At 42.6% G+C, this 24,729-nt stretch overlaps 2 protein-coding genes across 2 annotated transcripts in view; both read left to right on the plus strand.

The window, feature by feature from the left end:
• Gen1 (GEN1 Holliday junction 5' flap endonuclease) overlaps positions 1–2,480 on the plus strand; it is a 34,614-nt gene extending 32,134 nt beyond the window's left edge. Inside the window, 2 exon segments of the mRNA XM_055621750.1 lie at positions 596–730; positions 2,404–2,480. Coding sequence (XP_055477725.1) covers positions 596–730; positions 2,404–2,480 — 212 coding nt within the window.
• A 19,954-nt stretch (positions 2,481–22,434) lies between these two features.
• Msgn1 (mesogenin 1) lies at positions 22,435–24,485 on the plus strand. Its single transcript, XM_055623109.1, has one exon. The coding sequence runs from the start codon at positions 22,587–22,589 to the stop codon at positions 23,148–23,150; it is 564 nt and encodes a 187-aa protein (XP_055479084.1). The 5' UTR covers positions 22,435–22,586; the 3' UTR covers positions 23,151–24,485.
• The last annotated feature ends 244 nt before the right edge of the window (positions 24,486–24,729 follow it).

Here is a 24,729-nt window from a genome sequence, read left to right on the forward strand (position 1 = left end):
AAAGAAAGAAAGAAAGAAAGAAAGAAAGAAAGAAAGAAAGAAAGAAAGAAAGAAAGAAAGAAAGATAGATAGATATATTCTAAGATCTAGTGAAGAACTTCAGTTTTCCATCATTGTAACTCACTGGGGAGAAGGTCAGGAAGGGATATCCTAGATACTTCGAATCCAAATGTGACAGTAAATTGTTTACAGAGCACCCATGAGAAGAATACTGTCTGATGGCAGGCAGCTGATTTTTACAGGGCTGTTCAAACAGACATTCTTGTCTAAGCCTCACAGGGGCCCCACCACTTCACAGCTGCAGCAGTTCCAGGAGAAGTGTCAAACGACTTGGCACAGGCAGGTCTACATCCTGTGAAACAGACCAAAGGACATTCTTACGCCCACGAGGCTGTGTTCTGAATCATTAGTTACCCTCACTGCTCTAGACAAGTCTCCCGAGGCTTCACCTTCTCTTCCTGTCTGCTAACAGATCTCATGACTTTCAATTACATGTTAAGGACAAACACACTGATTCTTACGAGTCATATCTACAGATTAGAAAAAAAATTGCCCTTAACATGTGCCTCATTAAAATGTAGCATTTCCTGTGTAGCATTTGTTGAGCCGATGATCGTCTCTACACAGGAAAAAAGAGGTGAAACTGTAGGCAAAATGAGTACTATGAGGTGGTTCCGGGTTTGGAAAGTGTTACACAAGAGTGAATCTCTGAAGAAGGAGGACATCAAAGGTTTGCTATGCACTACACATTCTTCACCTTGCTGTGCAACAGCTCTGAGGGACACTTTTCCTCTATTTATATATGAGGGGCTTATTCAAATTAAACATCGGACAAGCAGCATGACCAGGATTCGAACCCAAAGAAAGCCCAAGTCCCAAGCTCACTCTGTCCTCTCTCCCACATGTGGCTTCTTGGCCAGGAACTTGGTTTCCACATAGTTCACATGAGACTCATGGCAAATTGATTACCAAAGTAGTCCAGAATCTCAGAAAACCAGTCTCAATGAACAAGAAATCATAAGTTTGTTTATATCCTCAGAATTAGTCTGTGTATGTTGCGTGTGTGTGTGTGTGTGTGTGTGTGTGTGTGTGAAGGTGGCAGGGGTATTTAAGAGGGAAGCAGAATGAGAGTGGCAGGCCATGTACCCAGACCTCCTAGGCTTGCCTTCCTTCTCCACAGCTCTACATCTGTGCCATTTGTCACATGCCCCGTTCCTAATAAAGCAATGGCTAAAAGTGTCTCCTTTTCCATGTTTAGGTCAAAAATAAATGTCCTTTTCGTGGTACCTGCAATGAAACATGCCCTTTGCTCATGTTAACTGTTTTTTTTTTTTTCTCCTTCTTCATCATCATCTTCTTTTCTTCTTTTAACTATGTTTTGTTTTGAGACAGGTTTTTTCTGTGTTAAGAACCCTGGATGTCCTGGAACTCACTCTGTATATCAGTCTGGCCTCGAACTCACAGAGATCCACCTGCCTCTGCCTACCGGAGTGCTGGGATTACAGGTGTATGCCATGGCGCCCAGCTTTTAACTAATCTTAAAAGCAGTTCAGGGAGGAAAAAGATATCCCTGTTTAATGTATGAAAGAAGAATAAATTAAAAATAAAATATAATATTGTTGGAGCACAAAAAATATTATGCTTCATAACAGTGGCAAAATTACAGTTATGAAGTAGCAATGAAATATTTTATGGTTTAGGGTCACCACAACATGAAGAACTGTATTAAAAGTTTGCAGCGTGAGGAATGTTGAGAATGACTGTTCTAGAGGGCCTGGATTCAATTCCCAGCACCCACATGGTAGCTCACAATCATCTGTAACTCTAGCATCCAATGATCTTTCTGACCTCTGTGAGCACTGTATACATGAGGTACACAGATATACACATAGGCAAAACACTCATGTACATAAAAAATAAATTAGGGAGAAAAGAATAACAAGCATAATAAATGCTGTTTGGAAAGAATGTCGTTACAGGCCTCAAAATGCTACTGGAAGAGGTTGCTTCCTGAGATGAAGGGACTCATCAGAGGAGCTTTGAGTGGCAGGTGTCATTTAGAGAAGGAGAAGAGAAAGCTCTGATTCTTGGATAATACTTAGCTGAGGAAATAGAGGCAGGAAAGAATCTAATAAATGCTGCACATTTTAAGGAATTCTAGCCTGGTGCATTGGTTAGATTCTTTTGTGTGAAAAAAAAAACTAGATACATTTTCATGAAAAAATAGAGCTAGCAGGAAAAGGAGAGATGGGAAAGCAAGGAAGGAGTTTCTTTGTTTCTGACTGATGGTTATGGTTATGGTGGAGGAAACGTATAGCTCAAAATGTATGCTAAGCATTTATTGAGCCTTTTATGCTCAGGTCTCCTCTGTGGGGTTTACCTAAAGTTCTTCACTTTCTACAGAAATCAGTCACCAACAGTGTGACTCGCAAGAGAAGAGCAACTGCTTTGAGAAAACTACTGAGGCAAAGCTTCCCTGAAGCTTCATGCAGCAGCAGGGTGTGAGACTGATCAGAACGCCAGCCACCGGAGAGAAGATCGTGGCTTATCCAAGAGTTCCTCAGAGGACCACAGATGTTCTTCCGAATGATGCTGCTCACCAGTTTCTAGTGAAGCCTAGTGGAGGGGTGCTTGAGAACTAGGTGACCAACTAGTAAAAATGACATAAGGTTAACATACATTCATTCATACATCAATCTATCCATTCATTTACCATCCATGCACCCACCACCTAGTCATCCGTTTATCATTCATCCATTATCCATTTACCGTCACTCCCTCCTTCCCTCCATCCATCCATTTACTATCATACCATCTACGCCTTCATTCAACATCCACACATTCACCATCCACACATCTACTCATCCTTCCACTCATTCATCAGCTAGTCAGCATGAACACTATAACAAGAATCATGTATATTGTATTATGATAAATCCAGGCATGGTGGTACCTGTCTTTAACCCCAGCACTAGGATCTCTGAGTTCAGGGGCAGCCTGGTCTATATAACAAGTCCCAGGACAGCCAGGGCTACATAGAAAAATCATATCTCAACCCTCCTTCCTCCACCCAAAAAAAGAGTTATGATAAGGATTGTGCAGTTTCTTTTACTTGTGAGAATCACAATCTACTTGCAAAGAAAATCATGTGTAATTAGCTTCTTAACTGCCTACATTTCTAGGTCTAATTTGAATGAAATATTTATCACATACCCCATTTGGTCACAAAGTGATGCTATACCGAACCAAAATGCTCCAAGTAGGGAAATAATCATTACCTTCCTCACTATGGGGGGGGGGGGCAACCCCCTCTGCAGTTCTTCCCAGAAAGGTGATAATGAAAGATTGGGTCCCAACTGGGCCACAGGCAGAGAATTTGCATTTTAAAGTTTGACAGATATTTATAGGCCTTTTGATCTTTTTCCTCTCTAACCACCCACCCTGGCCTTGCTGTCTTTTCCTCCCCCACTTCCATCCTGTACCAGACATAAAATTTTAAGAAATGATGGTTCCAAGTCCAGAGGTTTCTGGATTTCCATCTGGCTTCAAACATTGGCAAATACCATGTATTTATTAAGGCAGTTTCTCACTTTCTAACACCTACAGCCACCATGTATGGCTTATGACATAGCTTTTTTTTTAAGTGAAGAAAATGAGGCTCAGGCTAAATAACTCATCCTAAATCTCTTATAAGAGGGAAGAGACACAGAACTAACCCTGGTTTGTGTGCCTCCAAACCTGTGACATTCCCATTAAACCAGTCTCATCCCAAACCACAGGGCTGGTTATTCCAGGCTCCTAAGCAAAGTTCCTTCCTGGAAAAGGTAATCCAGCATGCCAGTTTGCTTGCTGGTGTTATTCTGGAAATAGCCCAATAAACGTCACAGTCTGATTTATTCAGAGACAAACTTGCAGCTGTCTTTTTTCCTCTGCAGCTCTGCTTGGGCTCTGACTGCTTTCACACAAACTCCTGCACCCAACAGCTGAACATTTTAGAGGTAGAAATGTTACCCCAAACCCTAGAATCTGTGGGACAGAGTGTCTCTTAAATAAAGCCTGCTAGAAACAAACAAGCTGAGTCTCAGACCCTTTGATTCCTTTACCTGAGGGAATCACAGATGCCATCAAGAAAACCAGACTAGACAATGGACTTTAGGATCATGTTTATCATCATACAGATCAGATACACTAAATTTTAGAACAAAATAACAAAGTGCATTAATGAATGTCTAGTGAGGCATTCTCTCAGTGTAAGCCAGTGAGGAACAAATAACTATTATCTTGTGGCCTCACTGAACTCTGAGATTAGTGACTCAAGATTTAGCAGTGGAGCCAAAATGCAAACTCAGGTGACAATGATAGCAAAGCCATTATGCAGGTGCTGAGTGAGCTATGAAATGTGCCTTTGAGAAGAGAGCAAAGAGCCAACTCACTGAAGAGATTAATCCAGTCAGTCATTCCATGGACTTGGGAGGCCAAGTCTGTAACCCAAACTCTCAGGCATTCTCAAGCACCCAACTCATATTTTGACCCCAAGTGGGCTTCCCTAAAGAACAGGGAAAGCTCACTAGCCCACAGTCTTTCCTAGCACTCTCTGAAATGGTTAGTGACAAGTCAGAGCATTCTCTTAGTTCCTTTAAAAATCCACCCCAGCCCCTAATCCCCAACCCCCATGCTCTTCCAAAGAGGGAGGCTTAGAAGTGCCAAGTCAGGAGCCATAAGAGTCATTGCTGGTTGCAGTGTTCCTGTTGAGCTTGAAAGATCAGGTTCAAAGCTTCAGCCGCAGGCAACTCCCTCCTCCTTTCTCATCTCCAATCCAGAGGATCTTAGCCTCCCTTCCCCCACTATAGTTGATGGTTAATTCCTTTAGTTTGTGCTCAGTCAGCTGAGTAACCCAGGCATCCTTTCTCCTCTCTGCCTATGGACTCCAGCCACATAGAAAAAGCCACTGGGAGAGTTCCCTTCTAGGAAAGCCAAGCACAAAGCCAAAAGTTGCCCCTGCTTCATATACAGGGCACACTTGGGTGCAGATTGGGTGTTCCATAGACCTTCTCTTCTTGGTGAATTCCTGCCAACTTTGATGCTGTGGTCCAGCACTCAGACAATGAGTCGATGATGGTGGTCCAATGGTTTTCCAGTCTGAGTCATAATGCCTGCTCTAGTCTAATCCCAATCACTCTTTCAGAACTCATAGCCCATTTCTGCCAAGATCTTTTTCTTGTCTATGCACATCTAACTTCATTTTGCTTGGGACTATTATACCCTCATCTTAACTCTCATTATAGAGCCTATCATGGGACTTCTTTTGAGCTGTGTTTTAGAAGATGCCTTTGACCTGTCTCTCCCCAAAAACATTTCTGCATCTTACTATTACCCTTTCTGGAGCAACTGTTTGACCTGCTTATACCAATGTCTCTAATGGATTCTAATCCATTCTAGTGGATTACTGTGCTTGCTTGCAACCCAGCAATTTTCTTGTATTTCAGCACACCCAAGATTGGCCTCAGCCCATTCAGTGCCTTTTTGAAGTTGCACAAAACTTTTAGTACCTTAGCATGTATATAGATATTGTCACTAGTAAGATTTACATGATTTTTGTTTCATAACTAAAGCCTGTCCCTGACACACCTCACGGTGAGGACTTCCGCCATAGACAGCAAGCTCCCTGACCTGGGGAAAACCACATTTGGTTCCCTGGGTGACCCCAGTACAGAGAGGTTTCTGATACAGCTACAGTTGTAGTCTCATATGTTGACTGAATTAATAATTCTGGTAGAAAAGTGTCGAGGACAATGCCTGATACTACATTGTGAAGGGAGTAGATGCTTTTCTGTCCCAAAGGAATAGCACTGAGTGACACTATGCATGGCTCATATGGACCGCAAGGCTGTAGACTTAGTAGGGCAGAAATGAGAGCTTGTCAATGAGGCTGACCAGTATAAAAGAACAAAATACCTTGGGAGGGCGTGTTCTGGATAAATGCCAGGTAAATCATTCTGAAGACTATGTACCTCAAGGCTCTCAATGTTGGCCTTCTCAAACCTCATGTTGACATGTTACAAAAATAGATTAAAGATGCTGAGATGGCTAGGCTGGTTAAAGTGCTTGTCACCACTTCTGCCCTGAACCCACATGGTGGGAAGGAGAGACTCGACTCCCACAAATTGTCCTCTTGTTCTTACAAACATAGATACACACACAGAGAGAGAGAGAGAGAGAAAGAGACATACACATACAGAGGCGTACACATAAACGCACATATACACAATTTCTATTACATTATTACTTAATGTAAATTTTAAAAAGTTAAGCAGGACTATTGGCTCACGAACTGATTCAAGTAGTATTTGTTGTTTTGTTTGAGACAAGGTCTCACTTTGTAGTCCTTGGCTGATCTGGAACTCATAGAGATCCTCCTGCCTCTGCTTCTTGAGTACTGAGGTTAAAAATGTATGTTATCATGTCTGGCAAGTCAGAAACCTACAGAAAAATGGAAAGATATGAGGATACTGAAGAAGATGAAGAGAAAAGGAGAATAATAGATTTTGATACCCATTCATTTACCAAGTGTAGTAGAAGGAAGGATCTCTCTCTCTCTGCCCTCATTCAGCCTTCTTTCTTTTTTCAAGCTATTATGCCTACAAAGGGCTTCTGAAAGCAATGTTTTTATTATTGTACAAATGTTTTTATTATTGTACCATTGTTCAGCACAATCACAAATTAACTAGCAGAACAGTCTCTCACTCTCTCTCCATGGAACTGGTAGAGAACTGTCACTGCGAACATAGTATAGGTAATGCTACTTAATCAGAAACTTAGGTAGTAACTGAGAAAAGCACAGGCAACAAGATCCACCTCTTTCCTGTCCCATTGAGGACTTGTTGAACTGCCAGAAATCTGCAGTGAGAGCTCCAAGATCTGTTTTGCTGGTGCTTCTTTCCAAAGCAAACAAAGGAATAAGACACATGGGGGGAGGAAAGCTCCTAGTGACTCTGTTGCTGTCCCAATTAGATAGGCTGTAGAACCATCACCTCAAAACTCCATGAAGCAGGAGTCAGCGCCTTCCATCCACAGTCCTGGCTCAAGAAACTTGAGACAAGTCCAGGAGGTCTACACCAGGCCATTATGGTGGACAGTCAGGTTTGGAAGAAGACTCACTGCCACAGCTGTCCTGGTCCTCCAACTGGCTGAGATCAAAATCTCCACCCTGGTGCTGAATGCAGTTGCCTCTAGTCTTCTTCCCACAATCCTGCCTCAAAACTCATTCATTTATAAGGCCACTGCTTCCAGGATGTCTTCCAGGATCCCCAAGTTAACTGCACTTCTCCTTCTTTCCCTCCACAATGCCTTTTTAGTGTCTGTATACTATACAGTATCCTTCTCTTCATTTGAGGTTTATCCAAACCAGTGTGTGGATAAACAGCATGGACCAAATATAGATAAAACCTGCATTTATTTGTTTTTTTTAAAGTGAACTAAATAACATCTTTCATTTAATTCAGTACATTCAAAACTTCCTCATTTCAATGAATGAATGAAATGAAAAGATCATTCATGAGATGTTTCACACTGTCCAGATTTGGTATGTGTCTTACATTTTGAGCACACGTGAGTCAGTGAACAGATGCCATTTTGAGATAGCACAGTGATAGCTCTTTTAGTAGTAGTTCTTAATCTTTGAGTTGACCCATATGGTGGTCAAATAACCCTTTCACAGGGGTCACCTAAGACCAACAGAAAACACAGATATTTACATTACGATTCCTAACAGTTATGAAGGAGCAAGGAAAATAGGCTTTATGGTTGGAGGGTCACCACAACATGAGGAACTGTACTAAAGGGTCACAGCATAAGGAAGGTTGAGAAGCACTGTCTTTAGGGGAAAGTCTGTAGCTTTTGCCTCTGGGTTCTCAGAAGGGGCACAGTATCTGGATGCAGGGGAGGTATTCAGAAAGTTTCTGAGCCAAGTCACAAATCACAGTTTATGTCCTTTGGCACATATTATTTTGTCAGACATTTAAAAAATTTTAAGGCACAGAATATTTGGGTAATAGTCACATTGCTTCTGAATAAAGCAAAACAAAACAACAACAACAACATAAAAGCAAACTGCCAGGGCAGGTTTCTTTAGAGAGAAGACAGATAGAAAGAAGCCTGAGGCACTGCCAGAAGCAGAGCCAAGCTGGCAAACGTCAGTGACCTTCAGCTCCTATCCTGTGAGATAGTCTAGTGTAGATGAAAGAGGCTGGGGCTCTGAGCCATGTACGCAATTTCCCACACTTGCACAGCCAACCGCTGGCCATCCAAAAATGCTATAGTGGTTGGCAAAAGATATGACTGGGTTGTAATGCGGCCACTTAAATTTCCCAAGCACAATCATAGCTAAAATGTGCTCTCTGAACAGATCTCTTCCAAAAAACAGGTTGAGCCAGTTCATGGCCACAGATTTCCCAAGAGAGTTCACTGGCTTGCTCTGTAACTCACCTGTGATTACTTCAGTGGCAAAGGACTATCACTTTTGTCAATAACATACTGCCTCCAAAGCAGTGCCAACGGATTTAAGATTGGAGCTTCCTGGCAAAATGCAGCTGAGGAACTCGGAGTTTAAGCCTCTTCCCACAGAAGGGCCAGAGCTGGGAGCTCCCATGCTGGTCCTCATCCATATATAATACCATTTGGCAAAGTACCAAAGACCAAACTTTCAGTTCAGCATATAGTCCTCAGAAAAGGCAAGAGCCCTGCCTCCTCTGAGGACCACTGCTTTCTAAAAGCCAGCCCAGCTACCCAACCACTTTAGAACATTTAACTTGGATGTCTCCCTTTCTTGTTCTGTTCTGCTTTTTGTTTTGTTTTCACTATGTAGCCCAAGCTGGCCTTGAACTCTTGGCCCTCTTGCTTTTGCCTCAGAAGTACTGAGATCACAAGCTCATTCCACCATGCCAATTAACCTTCATTCTTTACTTTTTTTGTTTTTTGTTTTGTTTTGTTTGCTTTTTGAGACAAGGTTTCTCTGTGTAGCCCTGACTATCCTAGAATTCACTTTGTTGACAAGACTGGCCTTGAACTTACAGAAATCTGCCCACCTCTGCCTCCCTAGTGTCCACATCCAGCTACCTGAATACTTCTGAAAAGGGACTTTTGATGGCTCATGCAGAGCACTACAGCAAACACTTAAGGACTTGGACCACCAGCAGGTGGACTCAAGCATGTTGTCTTCCCTCACAACATTCTTAAGTGTGAAACTTGAGCGCCACTATCTCTCAAGGTATTGCTGTTCATTAAGCTAGGAGATTAAAGTACCAATCAAAACAAATGGAAACTATTCATGGAGGTCTATAACTGAGAATTAACCCACCATAAGCAGGATCATTTATATACAATTTATATAGAATGTAAAGCAGAGCGAAGTGGATATTGTCAAGCAAGTGGGTAACTAGATATGTAACCATCTTGCTCAGAGAAAGAGGTGGGCAGCCTAGAGTAATGAGAGGAGAAGGCCCCACTTCAGTCCATAGTCTGGTTGGTGGTCTAGTGGAGGAAGGTATACCAGAGCAGAAAAGTCTGTGTTAGCCTGTGTGACTTCCAAAGAGAGTGAGAAGAGAAAGTCTAGGCTGGAAGGAAGGAAGGAAAATGGTGAAAAGAGTGGCAAGTAAAACAGGCAGTAAAGCCAGGCGGCGATGGTGCAAGCCTTTAATCCCAGCATTCGAGAGGCAGAGACAGAGGCAGATCTCTTTGAGTTCGAGGCCAGTCTGGTCTTCAGACTGAGTTCTAGGACAGCCCGGGCTACACAGAGAAACCCTGTCTTTTTTTTTTTTTTTTAAAGGTTAAAAAAATAATTTATTTATTAATTTGTGTGTATGCCTGCGGGCACGCATGCCATAGCACACATTGGTTCTCTCCCTCCACCAAGTGGGTCCTGGGAAGTGAACTCAGGCTGGCATGCTTGGCAGCAGGTGCTGCCTACAAGGAACCTGCTGCACCTTCTTTCCAGCCCCCAGAATGGAGGTATTAAAAGGTACCCATCACTTCTGTTCCTGCCCACAGGGACACATACGAAGCTGGCCTGGCAACTTACAAATGCACTGTTAGGGTGTCAAGGTTAAGGAAGGGAGCAAAGTGTTCCAGGCCCTAGGTGACCTAAGCACAGTAATGATGCAGCTGCACATGGCGCTTTTGTGTGAGGAGGACATCAGAAAGCTTGCATGGTGTGCAGATGGTCGGAAGGTCACCATGTTCTACCTGTGAGAGACGTATTTGTGGTAAAGGAGGTGGAGAAACCCTGTCTTTAAAAACAAAACAAAACAGGCAAATAAGACTATCAGAAGAGAAAATGACTCCTCAATAGGCACAGTGAGAGGACAAGGTCAAGATCCAGGAAACAGGACAGCCTGTACTGTGTAGGAAGGAGGGGAAGATAGAAGCAATCTCTTGTTCTATTACCAGTTCCTCAGCAGAGACACTGTGGGGGCTCCGCAGCTCTGCTAAGAACAAGGACACTCTCTTCAGTGTCCACTGCAAATGCTATCATAAGTGACTAAAAGGCTTGTGCAAACCCCTGCATAGCTTCCTTTCCAGATTTAACAATATTACACAAAGGCAGTTTGAAGGCAGCCTTTCTTCTCTCCATGTCTGGCTTTCTGACATGTACCCCTCAAGCATGGCCTTCCTGAGAAGTAATTAGATTATATCTTTAGAATGCTTTGAGCTACAGGATGGAGAACATCGTGCGCACACATACAGCCACGGTCATTATTGCAAACTCTGTTTCCTTTGTTCTGTCTGAATCCATCTCCTGGCAACAGCTGGCTGGCTGGCTCTGAAAGGTAGCAACAGCTGCAGTCATGAGCCTACGACTGGAGTGATGACAGTCTCTTGGTGCCACGGTGCAGCTGTTCTTCAACGTGAGATCTTGTTCCCGGCTTAGAGCTAGACAACCCTGAGAGCTTTTTGTGTTTTACATTTGCCTATAGGAGAGCCCCCAGTTCCTTTCCCATGGAACACTCTTAAATTCTGCCATGGATGCATAGGCTTTGCTATAGATGAGACAAGCCTCTCTGTCTTTGGTTCTTTACTTTTCAGCAGAGATAATTTGACCTACCTCTTGGGGTTGCTGTGACATCCCAAAGATGTAACATACGTGAAAAAAATTTCACAGACTCTAAGGCAATATTTCTGAACTAGAAATCATGAAGGCTTCTCTAACTTTAAAAGGTAAATAAAAGAAATAACTGAGAGGGGATACAAAGTGAATAAACTGTAATTAATAAAAATTAAAATAAAAAAATCCCCCCAAAAGAAATAACTGAAAATGTAAGAAACTAAACATCTAATCTGGCTTGTAAGAAGAAATGGTTACTGAGAGTTGGCAGAAAGGGACTCTGGACAAGAACTTGGCTTGGACTTGAAGAATATGAGCAATCAAGAGAGAACTGAGCTCGGCAAAGTGGCGAACATCTTTTACCCCAGCACTTGGGAAGCAGAAGCAGGTGGATCTCTGAGTTTGAGGATAGCCAGGGTATACAGAGAAACCCTGTCTTGAAAAACAAAATGAAATAAGCAGAGAGAGAGAGACAGAGAGAGAAAACTGAGTGAAAGGCACAACCCAGCCAACAGCTGATAAAAAGAAATGCAGACCAGGGGCTGGAGAGATGGCTCAGTGCTTAAGAGCACTTGCTGCTCTTGCAGAGGACCTGGGTTTGATTTTTTTTAATTTATTTTTTTCTTATCAGTTGTTACATTTTATTAACTCTGTATCCCAGCCGTGTCCCGCTCCCTCATTTCCTCCCAATCCCACCCTCCCTCCCTCATCTCCTCCCTGCCCCTTTCCAAGTCCACTGATGGGGGGTACCTCCTCCCCATTCATCCGATCCTGTTTTATCAGGTATCTTCAGGACTGGCTGAAAAGCCCTCCTCTGTGGCCTAACAGGACTGCTCCTCCCTTGGAGGGTGGGGAGGAATAGTGCTTCCTCAAAACCCAGCTATACCACTGCTAGGTATATACCCAAACTTTGCTCAAGTACACAACAAGGACATTTGTTCAACCATGTTTGTAGCAGCTTTATTTGTAATAGCCAGAACCTGGAAACAACCCAGATGTCCATCAACGGAGGAATGGGTACAGAAATTGTGGTATTTTTACACAATGGAATACTACTCAGCAATCAAAAAGGAGGAAATCATGAAATTTGCAGGCAAATGGTGGGATCTAGAAAAGATCATTCTGAGTGAAGTATCCCAGAAGGAGAAAGACAAACATGGTATATACTCACTTATATAGACCTATAAGATATGATAAACATAATGAATTCTGGGTTTGATTTTTAGTACCTACTTGTAACTCCAGTTAGTTCGGGGGGAATGTTCTTTCTGGCCCTCTGGGAGAACTACACTCAGGGAAAATGCCCCCACATAGAAAATAAAAACAAACAAACAAACAAACAAACAAACCATAAGCCTGTGGAGCCCCACTAGAACCAAGCCCAGAGTGGTTCTATGAAGTAAGGACATACACGGAAGGGCCAGCAGAGCTCGATGGTGGGTAGTCTTAAATGATCAACAGGCAGAGAAGTTGCCCGGGGAGGTTTGGGGTGGTAGTGGTGTTGTGTTTTAGGTTTTGGTTATATATTTTTTTAAATTAGAACAAATAAATCTCCAATTTCAAAAAAGAATGGGTTAATTTAGGGCATAGTATTCTGTCTAGAAAGATACCAAGTATATATTTAATGTCTTGATACTAGTCTTACATTTTTTAATTAAAATATATCATTTATTCCTTTCATCTCATCTATCCGATCCCTCTCCTTATCTCTTATCTCCTCTCCCTTTCAAATTCATAGCCTCATATTAATTATTATTGTTATATATGCAAATAAATAAACACACGCAACCTGCTGAGTCCATTTAATGTTGCTTGCATTAGTTGTTTTTGTTTTAAATTGTGTGTGCACGTGTCTGTATGCACCTGTAAGTGCAGTGCCCGGAGACGCCAGAAGAAGGCACTGGATTCCCAGGAGCTGAAGTTACAGGTGGTTGTGAGATGCCAAAAGTCGGTTGGAGGAACCAAAATCCAGTTCTCCTCAACAACAGTCTGCAGTCTCAACTGCTGAGCCATCTCTTCCACCTGAAGGGAACTTTTTGATAATGTGAAAAGTCGAGGCGTTGCTGAAGTCCAGAGCTTTTTGAGTCCTGCTCCCTGTGTCCTGTGATCTCATCAGCCAAGGCAATGGGTCAACACAGGGTGGGTTCTTGCCACTTTCTATATCAGCGGTTCTCAGCCTTCCCCATGCTGTAGCCCTTTAATACAGTTCCTCAGGTTGTGCTGGCCCCCAACCGTAAAATCATTTTCATTGCTATTTCATAACTGCCCTTTTGATACTGTTATCGCTCATAATGTAAATGTCTGTGTTTTCTGATGGTCTTACACAACCCATGTGAAAAAGTTCTTTGACCCTTGAAGGGGTTGCAACCTGCAGGTTGAGAAGCACTACTTTATATGCTCCTGGCCAAGCTCAGGTGCTCTTGTACCTCAGGACACCGTCCATCTGACCAGCTTCCTAGTTAACAACTGCCTTGTTTAGTAAAAATAGGGCCAATCAGGCTCCAGCTCAGACTTAGAAATCCAAGTTCCAAGAGAGAGAAGTGGAATTTCTCTCTCATGTTATTGAAACATGTTCCCTGTCTCTCAAGACACTGTTTTCATCAGGAAAGTAGATACTACATGCAAATGTAAACTCCAGACTTGCATTTAAGCAGCAGCCCTGCTATGTGCTTCAAGTCTGCTGTAGGTGGGGGGAGGCAAGGCTGCTTGGCCCTCAAAGCGCTGGGGAGAATGCTCAGCTGCTCAGTACTATAATATTGGGAAGGGGAAAACACCAACCTTTTCTGTCTCTGTGGGAAAAAAAAATTCCTCCTATTATTTTGTTGTTGTTCTTGTTGTTGTTGTTTTGTCTATATTATCCTTAAGAAAAAAAAAACAAAATTACTCTCTCAATATATATGTTTATATATATATATGTATATGTGTGTCTATATATCCCTTCTCACTTCCTATTACTATCAATAACCCACTCTCAACAATTAATTGTTTTTCTATTAAAATATTAAAGTGGGACTGAAAAGATGGTTCAGCATTTAAAAGCAGTGGCTGCTCTCCTAAGGACCTAGGTTCTATTCCCAGAACCCACATGGCTGCTCACAACTATTCAAAACTCTAGTTCCAGAGGATCCAGTGCCTTCTTCTGGCTTCCATGGGTACCAAGCATACATGTGGTGCACACATATACATCAGACAAAATGTTCATACACATAAAATAATAAAATTAAAATTGAAAAATGTTAAAGTGAATCAAAACATTAATTTTATATATCCTGCCTAAAACACTGTCATGTCAGATTATATTTCTTACATTAAGTGTTCTTCACAGCACAGTTCCCCTGTTCGCATGAACACACAGTATTTGTTCACACTGAAGGACACATAATTTACATAATCGCCTCTTTACTATCAGATACTTGATTGAAAAATTTACTTTTATTACTATGGTGACTATTCTTGTTCACAATTATTTGATTGCGTATTTGTTTAATTCTATAGAACAAATCCTTGTGCCTAAATTACATTTCAGTCAAATACTTTCTTAAAAAAACAATTGATTGTACCGTAGCAGCATGGGGGAAGGACCACTTCCTCCCCCTCTTTCAGACTATGGCAATTTGGGAGGTGAAAAATAGCCTGCCTCATTGATTCCATTTGCATGTCTTTGATTACTAATGAGGTAAACATTTTTTTTCTGTTTATTAGCCACTTGAGCTTCTTTTGTAAGCTGTTCATTTCCCCAGCAGCAAGTTGGTGTTTTTCTTATCTGTATGAAATTTTCATAGCAGTAACCTTTTGACTATCATATTTGACTAGCTCATATTGAAATACTGAGAAACACGTTTCCCAATTTGTTCTCTGCCTTGTTATTTGCCTTGTAGCTGTCGGCTCATTCAAAAATATCAGAAATCCATATTAAACATGGGCAAAAGCAGAGGCAAAGCTCTGGGTAGACATCCTACTGAAAGCATTTTCAGTATCCATTTTAGTAATAGTTTGAGCATCACTGGAGACTAACGGAGGAGTAACTTTGTACTTTTCTTTTTGTTCTTCAGTCTGGTTAAAACAGAGGGTGATCCTTGAAGAACAACATCCTTGCAAACTGCTTTCAACTTTTTGACATGGGTATTAAAATGCCACCCCAAATACCAGTGGTAATAAAGAAGGGGACTTAAAAGGGGGAAGAGGTGTAAATGTAACACTGAGACCCTTTGTGACTCCTGCTGGCCAGTTGCTGAGGAATCACCGGTGGGGCACACAGGCCTCCCACCCGGCTCAGTCTCAGGTGGTCAAAAACCTTGGTCATTGGGGCTGCTTGCTGAGTCTAAGAGTTTTGAACCAAGACGAGTTGCTCACAGGATAATAATAACCAAAGCATCCTGTGTGCAGGCTTTCTTGAGAGAATTAGCTTCTGCTTCCTCTTTTTATTGCCCCTACAATCATCTGATGTTCCTTCTACCTTCTCTGCTCTGCCAACCTTCCAATCTGTGCCTGCTCACAACTCCTCATTTTGTGCAAGAGTGGTGACAGTGTTTTCTTTTTTTCTGAAATGAACATATCTGGTGGGTTTTGTTGTTGTTTGTTTGCTTGCTTTTTCTAGGGAGAAAGCTAGGTCAGGACAAGGCTGCTTTGGGATGGATTCTTTTTGGAGAAAGTTACATTTTCTACTTTCGCTAGGCAAAGAGCCTCTTGCCACTTGACTGGGTCAGAGATTTTCTCTGTATCTGAGGAAGGGAGCCTCTGTTGTTCCAGGAAGATGGTTTCCCGGGCTCAAGATTTTGCTGACTGAAAGGGACAGTGTAACTTCTGGATAGCAAATCCTCAGAAGAGGCTTTGGAAATGACAGCATTTCCCCTGGCTAAAAGTTTTGAGATTGTAGCATATTTCTTTCCTAACTTTTAAAAATAATCTTTTATTCTTTGGGACTTATCATTCATGTTTATAAACAATTTAAGTCATTTCACCCCAAGGCCAGCCTGGTCTGCAAAGCCAATTCCAGGACAGACAGGGCTACACAAAGAAACCCCATCTCAAAAATAAAATAAAAATTAATGAATTAATTAAACACCAGCTCCATCTCTTGCCTGTCAAGAATTCCAGAGGTAAACTGGCCAATGCATCCTGGATGGCTGTGGCTACAAGGCTGGCATAGAATGTACTGTCCAGTAGAGACAAAAACCCCCAGTCAAGGCACATGATCAGGAGGCTGAAGCAGGAGGATCAAGAGTCATCAAACAGCCAGGATTACAGACAAAGATTCCACCCCAAAAATCAAAGAAAATAAATAGAAAGGAAGATACACAACACCACCAGAGTATCTCTGCAGAGGAAGTGGAGGCTGCAACTTCTGGCTTAGTGCAGCTGGTTCTTATGCAAAACTTTTGCCAACTGAGCTTTGCTCCCTCTCCTGTAAGATAAGGACCTGCCTACCTAGGTAGACGACCTCACTGATTTCATGAGAATGTAGGAGAGACCCTGTTTTCAGTCCTTAGCATAAACTAAGAGTTATATGAACTCAGAAAATGTTATCGACATTAGGACCTGACTGTGTTAATTTTATGAAAAAATAAATAAATAAATAAATAAATAAATAAATAAATAAATAAATAAATAAATAAATAAAATGTTCGTCCTAAAATTTTCTGTTATAAGAAATGTTTCAATATCACCCTTGTCTCTTGTTGGATTATGCTAATGATGTGTTAGAGGCCAGAGAAAATACCCAGCGTGCAGGCAGACAGAACCAAGCATTACCATGGATGTGCTGCTAGGGGCCTCTCACAACCCTCTCCTGTTTCTTACCTCTCTTGGGACAGACATATGTCTTGCTGGAGTCTTGAGCCCCTGGAATCAGCCTGCCTAGGTTTAAACTGTCCCTCAAATTCATCAACCAGAGCATTGCCCCCTACCCCAGGGTTTCTCTGTGTAGCCTTGGCTGTCCTGGACTTGCTTTGTAGACCAGGCTGGCCTCGAATTCATAGTAATTTGTCTGCTCCTGCCTCCCTGAGTGTTGAGATTAAAGGTGTGTGCCAGGAAGCCCAGCTAAAACAATATTTCTATACCTTAGTTTTTTTCTTTTTGAAATAAGAACAGGAGTCATATTTCTATATCATTAAAATGAAATAGAACCAATAAAGAAGTTAGCACTAGAGAAATGTATCATTTGCATTAGTACTATTCTCATGACCAGGATTAATTTAAGGATGGCCAAGGAACAGTATGGCTCACATACAAACAGCACTTTGTTTCACATTGTTAGAGTTAGGCATGTTCACTATTGGGGCCAGAAAGTAACTATATGAGCACCTGCCTCGCCCAACCACGTAATTTAGGAACATGGACAGTCTAAATTGACTATAATGGTCTCCTCACATTCTCCAGAGATATGTTTTAATAACCCACAATACATATTTTATCCCATCTATGTATCTATGCTGAGGTTTTTATAAATTAGGCACAGTAAGAAACTAAGAGCAGTAACTGAAAAAAATTATAACATAATGTAATATGTAACTTATTATACTGTAGTGCACCTCTTGTGTTTCTCTCTTTCAGAGTATCACACTGTACTATATTTACCCCTCTTCTTGTGACAATGTGAGATGGTACAAAGCCAGTGTAAGGAGAGGAGGTGAAGGCATGGCATGTGTTCTAGGTGGAGTACAGTGTTGTGTTATCATATTTCTTCACACTACTGTAAATGGTACTTATTTGAAACTCAAGATGTGTCTATTTCTAGAAGTTTTCTTTGCATATTTTTGGATCCTAGCTAATGATGAGTGACTACTACCTCAGAAATGTAGGCAGGGAGGAGACTACTACATATCTGTTCGTCTCTTACAGTGTCCAGGCACTGATTAATCCCAGGGGTTCCTTCTATGCCTGCTGTGTCAACACAGGCTAGTCTTTTTATATTTTCCAAGTTCCATTTCAAGATTGGATGCCAACCTCAACAGCACTGCAGGAGCTGTCCATCTGATGCTTCCAGCTGTTCCCAGCAAACCAGTGGTTCCTAGCCAGACTCCAGTTTGCTCTAATTCTGGTAATATCAGACTTCAGATGTGCTACATTGGGGGAAACTACTGAGTAACTATGCGCGTCAAATTCTTCTTTACAGAACAGGATTGGTGGTGATAATGTTATACATAGCGGTAGTTAATTCTCCATAATCACATTCATTGAATGTATGGATGGTTATTTTGTTAGATTTCAGAATGCTGCAAGGAGCCTAGAAGACGACTATTCATTTAATCTATATGTTTGAGGAAGACAAAAGCTATTTAACTTACTTTCTGTCCTTAGTACCCATCAGCCAAATAGAAATCCACATTTATATGAATTCATTACGAGAACGGCAGGAGGAGAGATGGGGCCGAATCAAGGGTTGCTCATGAGAGGATGGCAGAGATCTGACACAGGCAGGAGCAACTTGGAAAGGGTGGGCTTCCAGCCAAGCCTTGTACCTGGCAGTAATCGGCAATGTTTATGTCACATGTGTGACAGATTCTAACGTGCAGACACTACGATATGGATTGTACATGTAAGTTGTACTCTGTGTTGTTTCTCATAGAACAGGTTTTGCCCCTGAACCATCTTCCATAAAGATTTGCCTGGTGTAGCCTAGCACAGAAATGTCATTGTGTTTGAAGTCAATAATTTTCATAGTGAGCCTATTTTTTTTTCATTAAGACAGTTTGTGATAGTCATAGTCACAGTCACTTACAAATACTAGATGAGTCATGGACATTAAATTAAATACTAAAAGCTTATTCTAGTAACTCAATGGAAAATAAGCAGTCTACTTGGTATGAGACAAAGCACACAATCCATATTAGTTCCAAGAGAGGAAAAAAAAAACAGGTCTTGAAGGCAGGCAATTTGGGATTATATTCTGTTCCCATCTCTGCCATAGCCTTTTGTGCACCAAATAATGCTGGGTTTCCCTGGAGGGCAGATGTAACCATGGACTCAGTGCTCCCTAGGTCTTCCTGTTGTTATGAATTAAGTACTCTTTGCTTGTAACACTCTAGTTACAAGCAGACTCCATCATATTTTAGAGCCAGGAAGGAGTCTGACAGAAGCTTTTCATGTAGAAGAGAAAGACAGGTCCGAATTCCGTTTTCCAAAGCACAGCACATACACCATAAGAGGCTAAGGCATTTGCTGTAAAGGAGTGAACTCTGGCTCACTCTTCCTCTGTGGCACACTCTCTGCTAAGGCTTACTGGGCCATTTTGACTGGATGAACTTTCTAGTTTAGAACACATGATGGAAACAGAGTGGAGAGGGAAAAGGAGCCAGCATCAGGTACCCAAAGACAGGCCTTTCAATTCTAGGGATACCACGTTGCGTTTCACCTTTTGCTTTCTTCAGATTGAGCAAAGAATGACTCAGGGAGACAGGTCAGATCAGTGCGGATCTGGGCCAATCTTGCTTCTTATTGGAAAGAAAAAGTACACATTAAGAATATGGAAGCAGGCCATTTCCTTATTCAAAAAATATGCTTTTGGGGTCAGAAACAGTCAACGCACTGAGTAGTCTGACAACTGTACTGATGGTATCACTGTGATGAGTGACAACGATAACAGAACCAACTCCAATTAGGTATCTACGAAGCACCAAAGATTTCTGCTTGTTTTGCTTGAGTCAAGGTCTCATGAATCTTAGGCTGTTTTTTAATTTAAAGTATAGTTGAGAAGGAGCTTGAACTTCTCATCCTCCTGCCTCCACTTCCTAAGCGCTGGGATTGCCAAGAATGTGTAACTGCACTCAGTTCATGCAGTGTTGAGGGTTCAAGCCAATGCCTCAAGAACACTAGGCAAGCATTCTACCAACTGAGCTACATTGTCTCCCCACAGGAACCAAAGATTTAATGGGCATTTTCTTATGTAGAAAATGAAATTTGGGCTGGACATGGTGTCACATGCTTTTAATCTCAGCACTAGGAGGCAAAGGCCAGGCTGTGTATACAGAAAGTTCCAGGACAGCCAGGGCTACACAGAGAGACCTTGTCTCAAAGACAATGAAAAAGAAAATAAGGAAAATATAATTTGGGAGAAGAAGAGGAGGAGGAGAAGGAGGAGGAGGAGGAGGAGGAGGAGGAGGAGGAGGAAGAGGAGGAGGAGGAGGAGGAGGAAGAAGAGGAAGAAGTTGTTGTTGTTCACTGGGTGTGGTGGTGTATGTCTGTAATCCCATTACTCAGGGAGACAGAGGCAGACAGATGGATGTGAGTTTGAAGCCAGCCTGGTCTACAAAGCAAGTCCAGGACAGCCAAGGCTACACAGAGAAACCCTGTCTTGAAAAACAAAAAACAAAACAAACAAACAAGCAAACTAGTTTAAGAATTAGTGATTTAAAGCTGGGTGTGATAGTGCCCACCTATAATCCCAGCACTCTGAGAGGCAGAGGTAGGTGAAGCTCTGTGAGTTTAAGGCTAGCCTGGTCTAAAAAGTGAGTCCAGGACAGCCAAGGCTACACAGAGAATTCCTGTCTCAAAAACTCACAAAAGAAAAAAGGAAATTAGTGATTTGAGATAGAAACTGTGAAAAGGAGGGAAATATGAATTTTTTTAGTGCAGAAATGCTATTATAAGCTAATCTGGATAAAGAGAATATGGAAGGCTCAGTGTTGACTCAGGTGGTGGCCACCTGAGCCACCTTGTGTCCTTAAGTCACACTCATGTCACCTGCCTCTCTCCTAACAGAATGACATAAGGGAAACATCATCATTATTATTGTTATTGTTATTATTTGATTTTTCAAGTCAGGGTTTCTCTGTGTAGCCTTGGCTGTCCTGGATTCACTTTGTACACCAGGCTGGTGGCTTTGAACTCACAGAAATCTGCCTGCTTCTGCCTCCCCAAGTGCTAGGATTACAGCCGTGCACCAACCGCACACAGCTACAACATTATTTTCGTAAAGTTATGGGTGCTGAAGTTTTATATTTGCCATTTTTTACCGAGGGTGCCACTTCCTGTTAGGGACTGTAACTGAATCTCTTAATGCCTGAGAACCTCAGCCTTCTCATGTGTACAATGCTGGAGTTTTTAAATGTGAAGGTTAATTATAATACATGAAAAGTTCTTGGAAAAATTCCACTGTACTCTAGGCTTCTGGACCAGAGTAGGAGAGAGAGACAGAGAGATAGCGAGACAGAGAGACAGAGACAGAGACAGAGAGGAGGAGGAGGAAGAATCATTTAATACATTTACTATATTTCATTGACACTATTGTCTAAGACCTGGCTCAGTGTCCTTCAGCAAATGGTAAAGCTGAGTGCATTTTTCTCTAGATTACATGCTTCAGATGTTTATTTCCCGAGCCTCGCTAATTAAAAAAAAATCACAACTGTTCTAATTAGGTCCTTGCCATTTCTTCCTAACAACTGCAAAGGGGCTGAAATACCCATGCTGAAGGGCAAGTCGATGTGACGCTAAAGGTGACCCTAATGCAAATATTCTTTTGAACAATGAGTCGCAAGCAGACTAAGTTCGGTTCCTGGGACAAATGGGGGAATCTGGAACTCCTTTTCCAAAGTGCAGGGTCTGTGGGAGCATATAGGAAATGAAGCTAACTAGCAAGGCCATCCAATTTAACACATTCGGTGGCATTTGGAGTGGTGGTGGTGGGGAAAATGACTCTCTTGCTAATTTCACACTTCCTCTATACATTTCAAAAAACGAGGTGTGACTGGATTTTTAAAAAGACATTCATCAGGCTAAATGCCAGCCAGGTACACTTGCAAGATCCTGGCTTTAAGGAGTGTTCCGTCTTCTGGCGCCTGCTTGCTACTGGGTTTCCATCTCTGATCATTTAAAGCAGGGCATAGTTCTGCACATCAAGAGTCTCAGCTTACTGGAACTGTAGGTTTGCCCTTCAATGAGTAGGATGGGTAGTGATTCTTCAAAACCTTGGGCAGTTAACCGAAGTGGAGGGATAGAAAGGAGTGAGGGTCCAACAGAGTGCCTGCATTTGACACAGGAGAGAGTCAAAGTTCAGAGGGCTCGCAGTATTTCAACCCCATGCTCCTTCTCCAGCATCACACCACATACTCTGAAACACCTCTTCAATGTGAGTGGGGGAGTCGTCCTGGCCCAAAGGCCCCAGGGAGCCTCTCCTTGCTGCAAATGCCCAGGTTTGTTTTCTTTGGCTCCCCCATTAATGAGTTCCACAGGACAATGCTAAGCCTGGTTATGCAGCCTTAATTGGTTTAGTTACAACAAGATAATTCCTTTTTTCTTCTCTTGGAGGCCGGTCTGTTTAAAGACATTTTAGCTGGAAGATGCTAATTATCGACGAGGAGAAAGTGACACCTGAGGAGTTCATCTTCCATCTTGGTCCTTGGTTCTTCCTTTGAACTCCCTTCCCCAGGGGCCCCTTTCCCACTTTGTCCCCGATCCCCCACCATCATAAAAGAAAGCTGATCTCTGGCCAGGGCAGCAGAACTTTCTTTCACATTTGCCAAGGAGTCCTTCTACCGCTGCCTCTGAGGGTATGGACAACCTGGGTGAGACCTTCCTCAGCCTGGACGATGGTCTGGACTCTTCTGACACAGCAGGCCTGCTGGCCTCCTGGGACTGGAAAAGCAGAGCCAGGCCCCTGGAGCTGAGCCAGGCATCCCCTGCTCAGAGCCTCTCCCCAGTTCCTTCCCTGGAGTCGTACTCTGAGGTCGCACTGCCCTGCGGGCACAGTGGGGCCAATACAGGAGGCAGCGATGGCTACAGCAGCCATGGGGCTGGTGGCTTAGTCGAGCTGGATTACAGCATGTTAGCTTTCCAACCGGCCTACCTACAAGCTGCTGGTGGTCTCAAAGGCCAGAAGGGCAGCAAAGTCAAGATGTCCGTCCAGCGGAGACGCAAGGCCAGCGAGAGAGAGAAACTCAGGATGCGGACCTTGGCAGATGCTCTCCACACGCTCCGGAATTACCTGCCACCTGTCTACAGCCAGAGAGGCCAGCCGCTCACCAAGATCCAGACACTCAAGTACACCATCAAGTACATCGGGGAGCTCACGGACCTCCTCAACAGCGGGAGAGAGCCCAGGCCCCAGAGTGTGTGACCTCTGCCCCTTGGAGAATCCCACCGGTTCCAGACCTAGGGCCAGGCATAGAGGAGTTTTGAAGACCCTGAACCTGTCTTCCAGGACAATAGCACAGTTATCTGTGGACACTTAGTGTGCCAATCCTGTGACCTGCTAAGTCGAAAGGGCCTTCATCTGACCTGTTGGAGCTGCCAGGACATTCACCTGCTGCCAGGCAAGCAGGACACTTCCGGATAGTCTCATCACGTCTCCAGTGACTCAGCATTTGCAAAGAGACAATTTTTTCTGTCCTGTCTTTTTAAGGTATTTTTTAAAGGGTCAATATAGTTCAAATACACTCTTTTTTTGATCATGTTCAGTACCTACAATTATATTTTCTTACCATTTTGGTGTTGGGAGTTTTCTTTCTGTTGGGTCGGAACTTGTATTTTGTACGGGATCCAGTGTGACCTTTGAATGCTTACTTAGAAAGATTGTGCCAAGTAAAGAGTTAGTGCTTTCCCAGTTCTCTTTTCTTTCTCCCTCCCTCTCCCTCTCTCTCCCTCTCTAACTCCCCACCATGTGCATATGCGTGTGTGTGTGTGTGTGTGTGTGTGTGTGTGTGTGTGTGTGTGTGTTTGAATGCTTGAAAGCATGTCTTTACTTTTGTTAGGAGTAAAATTATTTCGGTGCAGAAAGGATTTGTATCCTAATAAATAGGAAGTAGCAAGCAGGCAGGCTTGGCTGTGTGAAGATAATGAAGATCCTACGACCAGGAAACTTACAGTTTCCTCTGTAATCACAGGAAAGAAGGAAGGACTGGGCATGGACTACCGTGTCCTGGGGAATGGGAGAAAGGCAGAAGGGAGGAAGGATCCCAGCACCACAGGGTGGCCAGAAGCAGATCTTAGAGAGCAGGAGCTCTTAGTCCCAGGCCTGGTGTGAATGAGATATCATTACTTCACATACTCATTTCTGAAATGAAGAGTTTGGCTTAGAAACAAAGTCAACTTGAACTCCGCAGAAAGTAAGTGCAAAAGCCAGGAATTAGAACTCATAGCTTCCTCTGACCTCTCTAAAGGAATTCACTTCCTCTAAAAGATCTAGCTGCCCCCACCAACTTACCTCCCTCCATCTCATATCCTCCCCTGCTACCTCACATGTCACTGTTCACAGCCACATACTCTCTCCTAGGTGCTTGTCCCACTGGGTATCTGAAGTGGCCCCACTTTGGTTAACCTGAATACACAGGGCATCATTATCAAAGGGGCTTCAATTTAAGGAGGCTCTTTTCTGAGATTGCCTTTTCCTTGCTGTGGTTATTAACCATCAGAGTTTGTCTCCAGGGACTCCCTAGTCTTCATGTTTCCTGTTCATTCCCCCCCCCCCCCCCCACTTTGGTCTTTTTCTTCTTTTTAATTACATACATTATGAAAACAGTAACTGTGTTCACAGCCTCATGTACAACTTTTTTTTTTTTTTGTAACTCCAATTTTTCTTCGTTGATGCAAATGTACACAAATAGAAATGGTCACTTGTATGCTTTGGAAATCATCTTTAATTCTGTACATTCTGATTTTGGCCTAGTGATCTAAGTTTGCAAAAATATGTGTGTGAC

The sequence above is a fragment of the Psammomys obesus genome, unplaced genomic scaffold, assembly GCF_907164565.1.
Source record: "Psammomys obesus unplaced genomic scaffold, mPsaObe1.curated_primary_1811, whole genome shotgun sequence".
Lineage (NCBI taxonomy): Eukaryota > Metazoa > Chordata > Mammalia > Rodentia > Muridae > Psammomys > Psammomys obesus.

Excerpts from the sequence above, each read along its gene's own strand:
- Msgn1 (XM_055623109.1), top strand. The coding sequence starts at position 22,587 with ATGGACAACCTGGGTGAGACCTTCCTCAGCCTGGACGATGGTCTGGAC.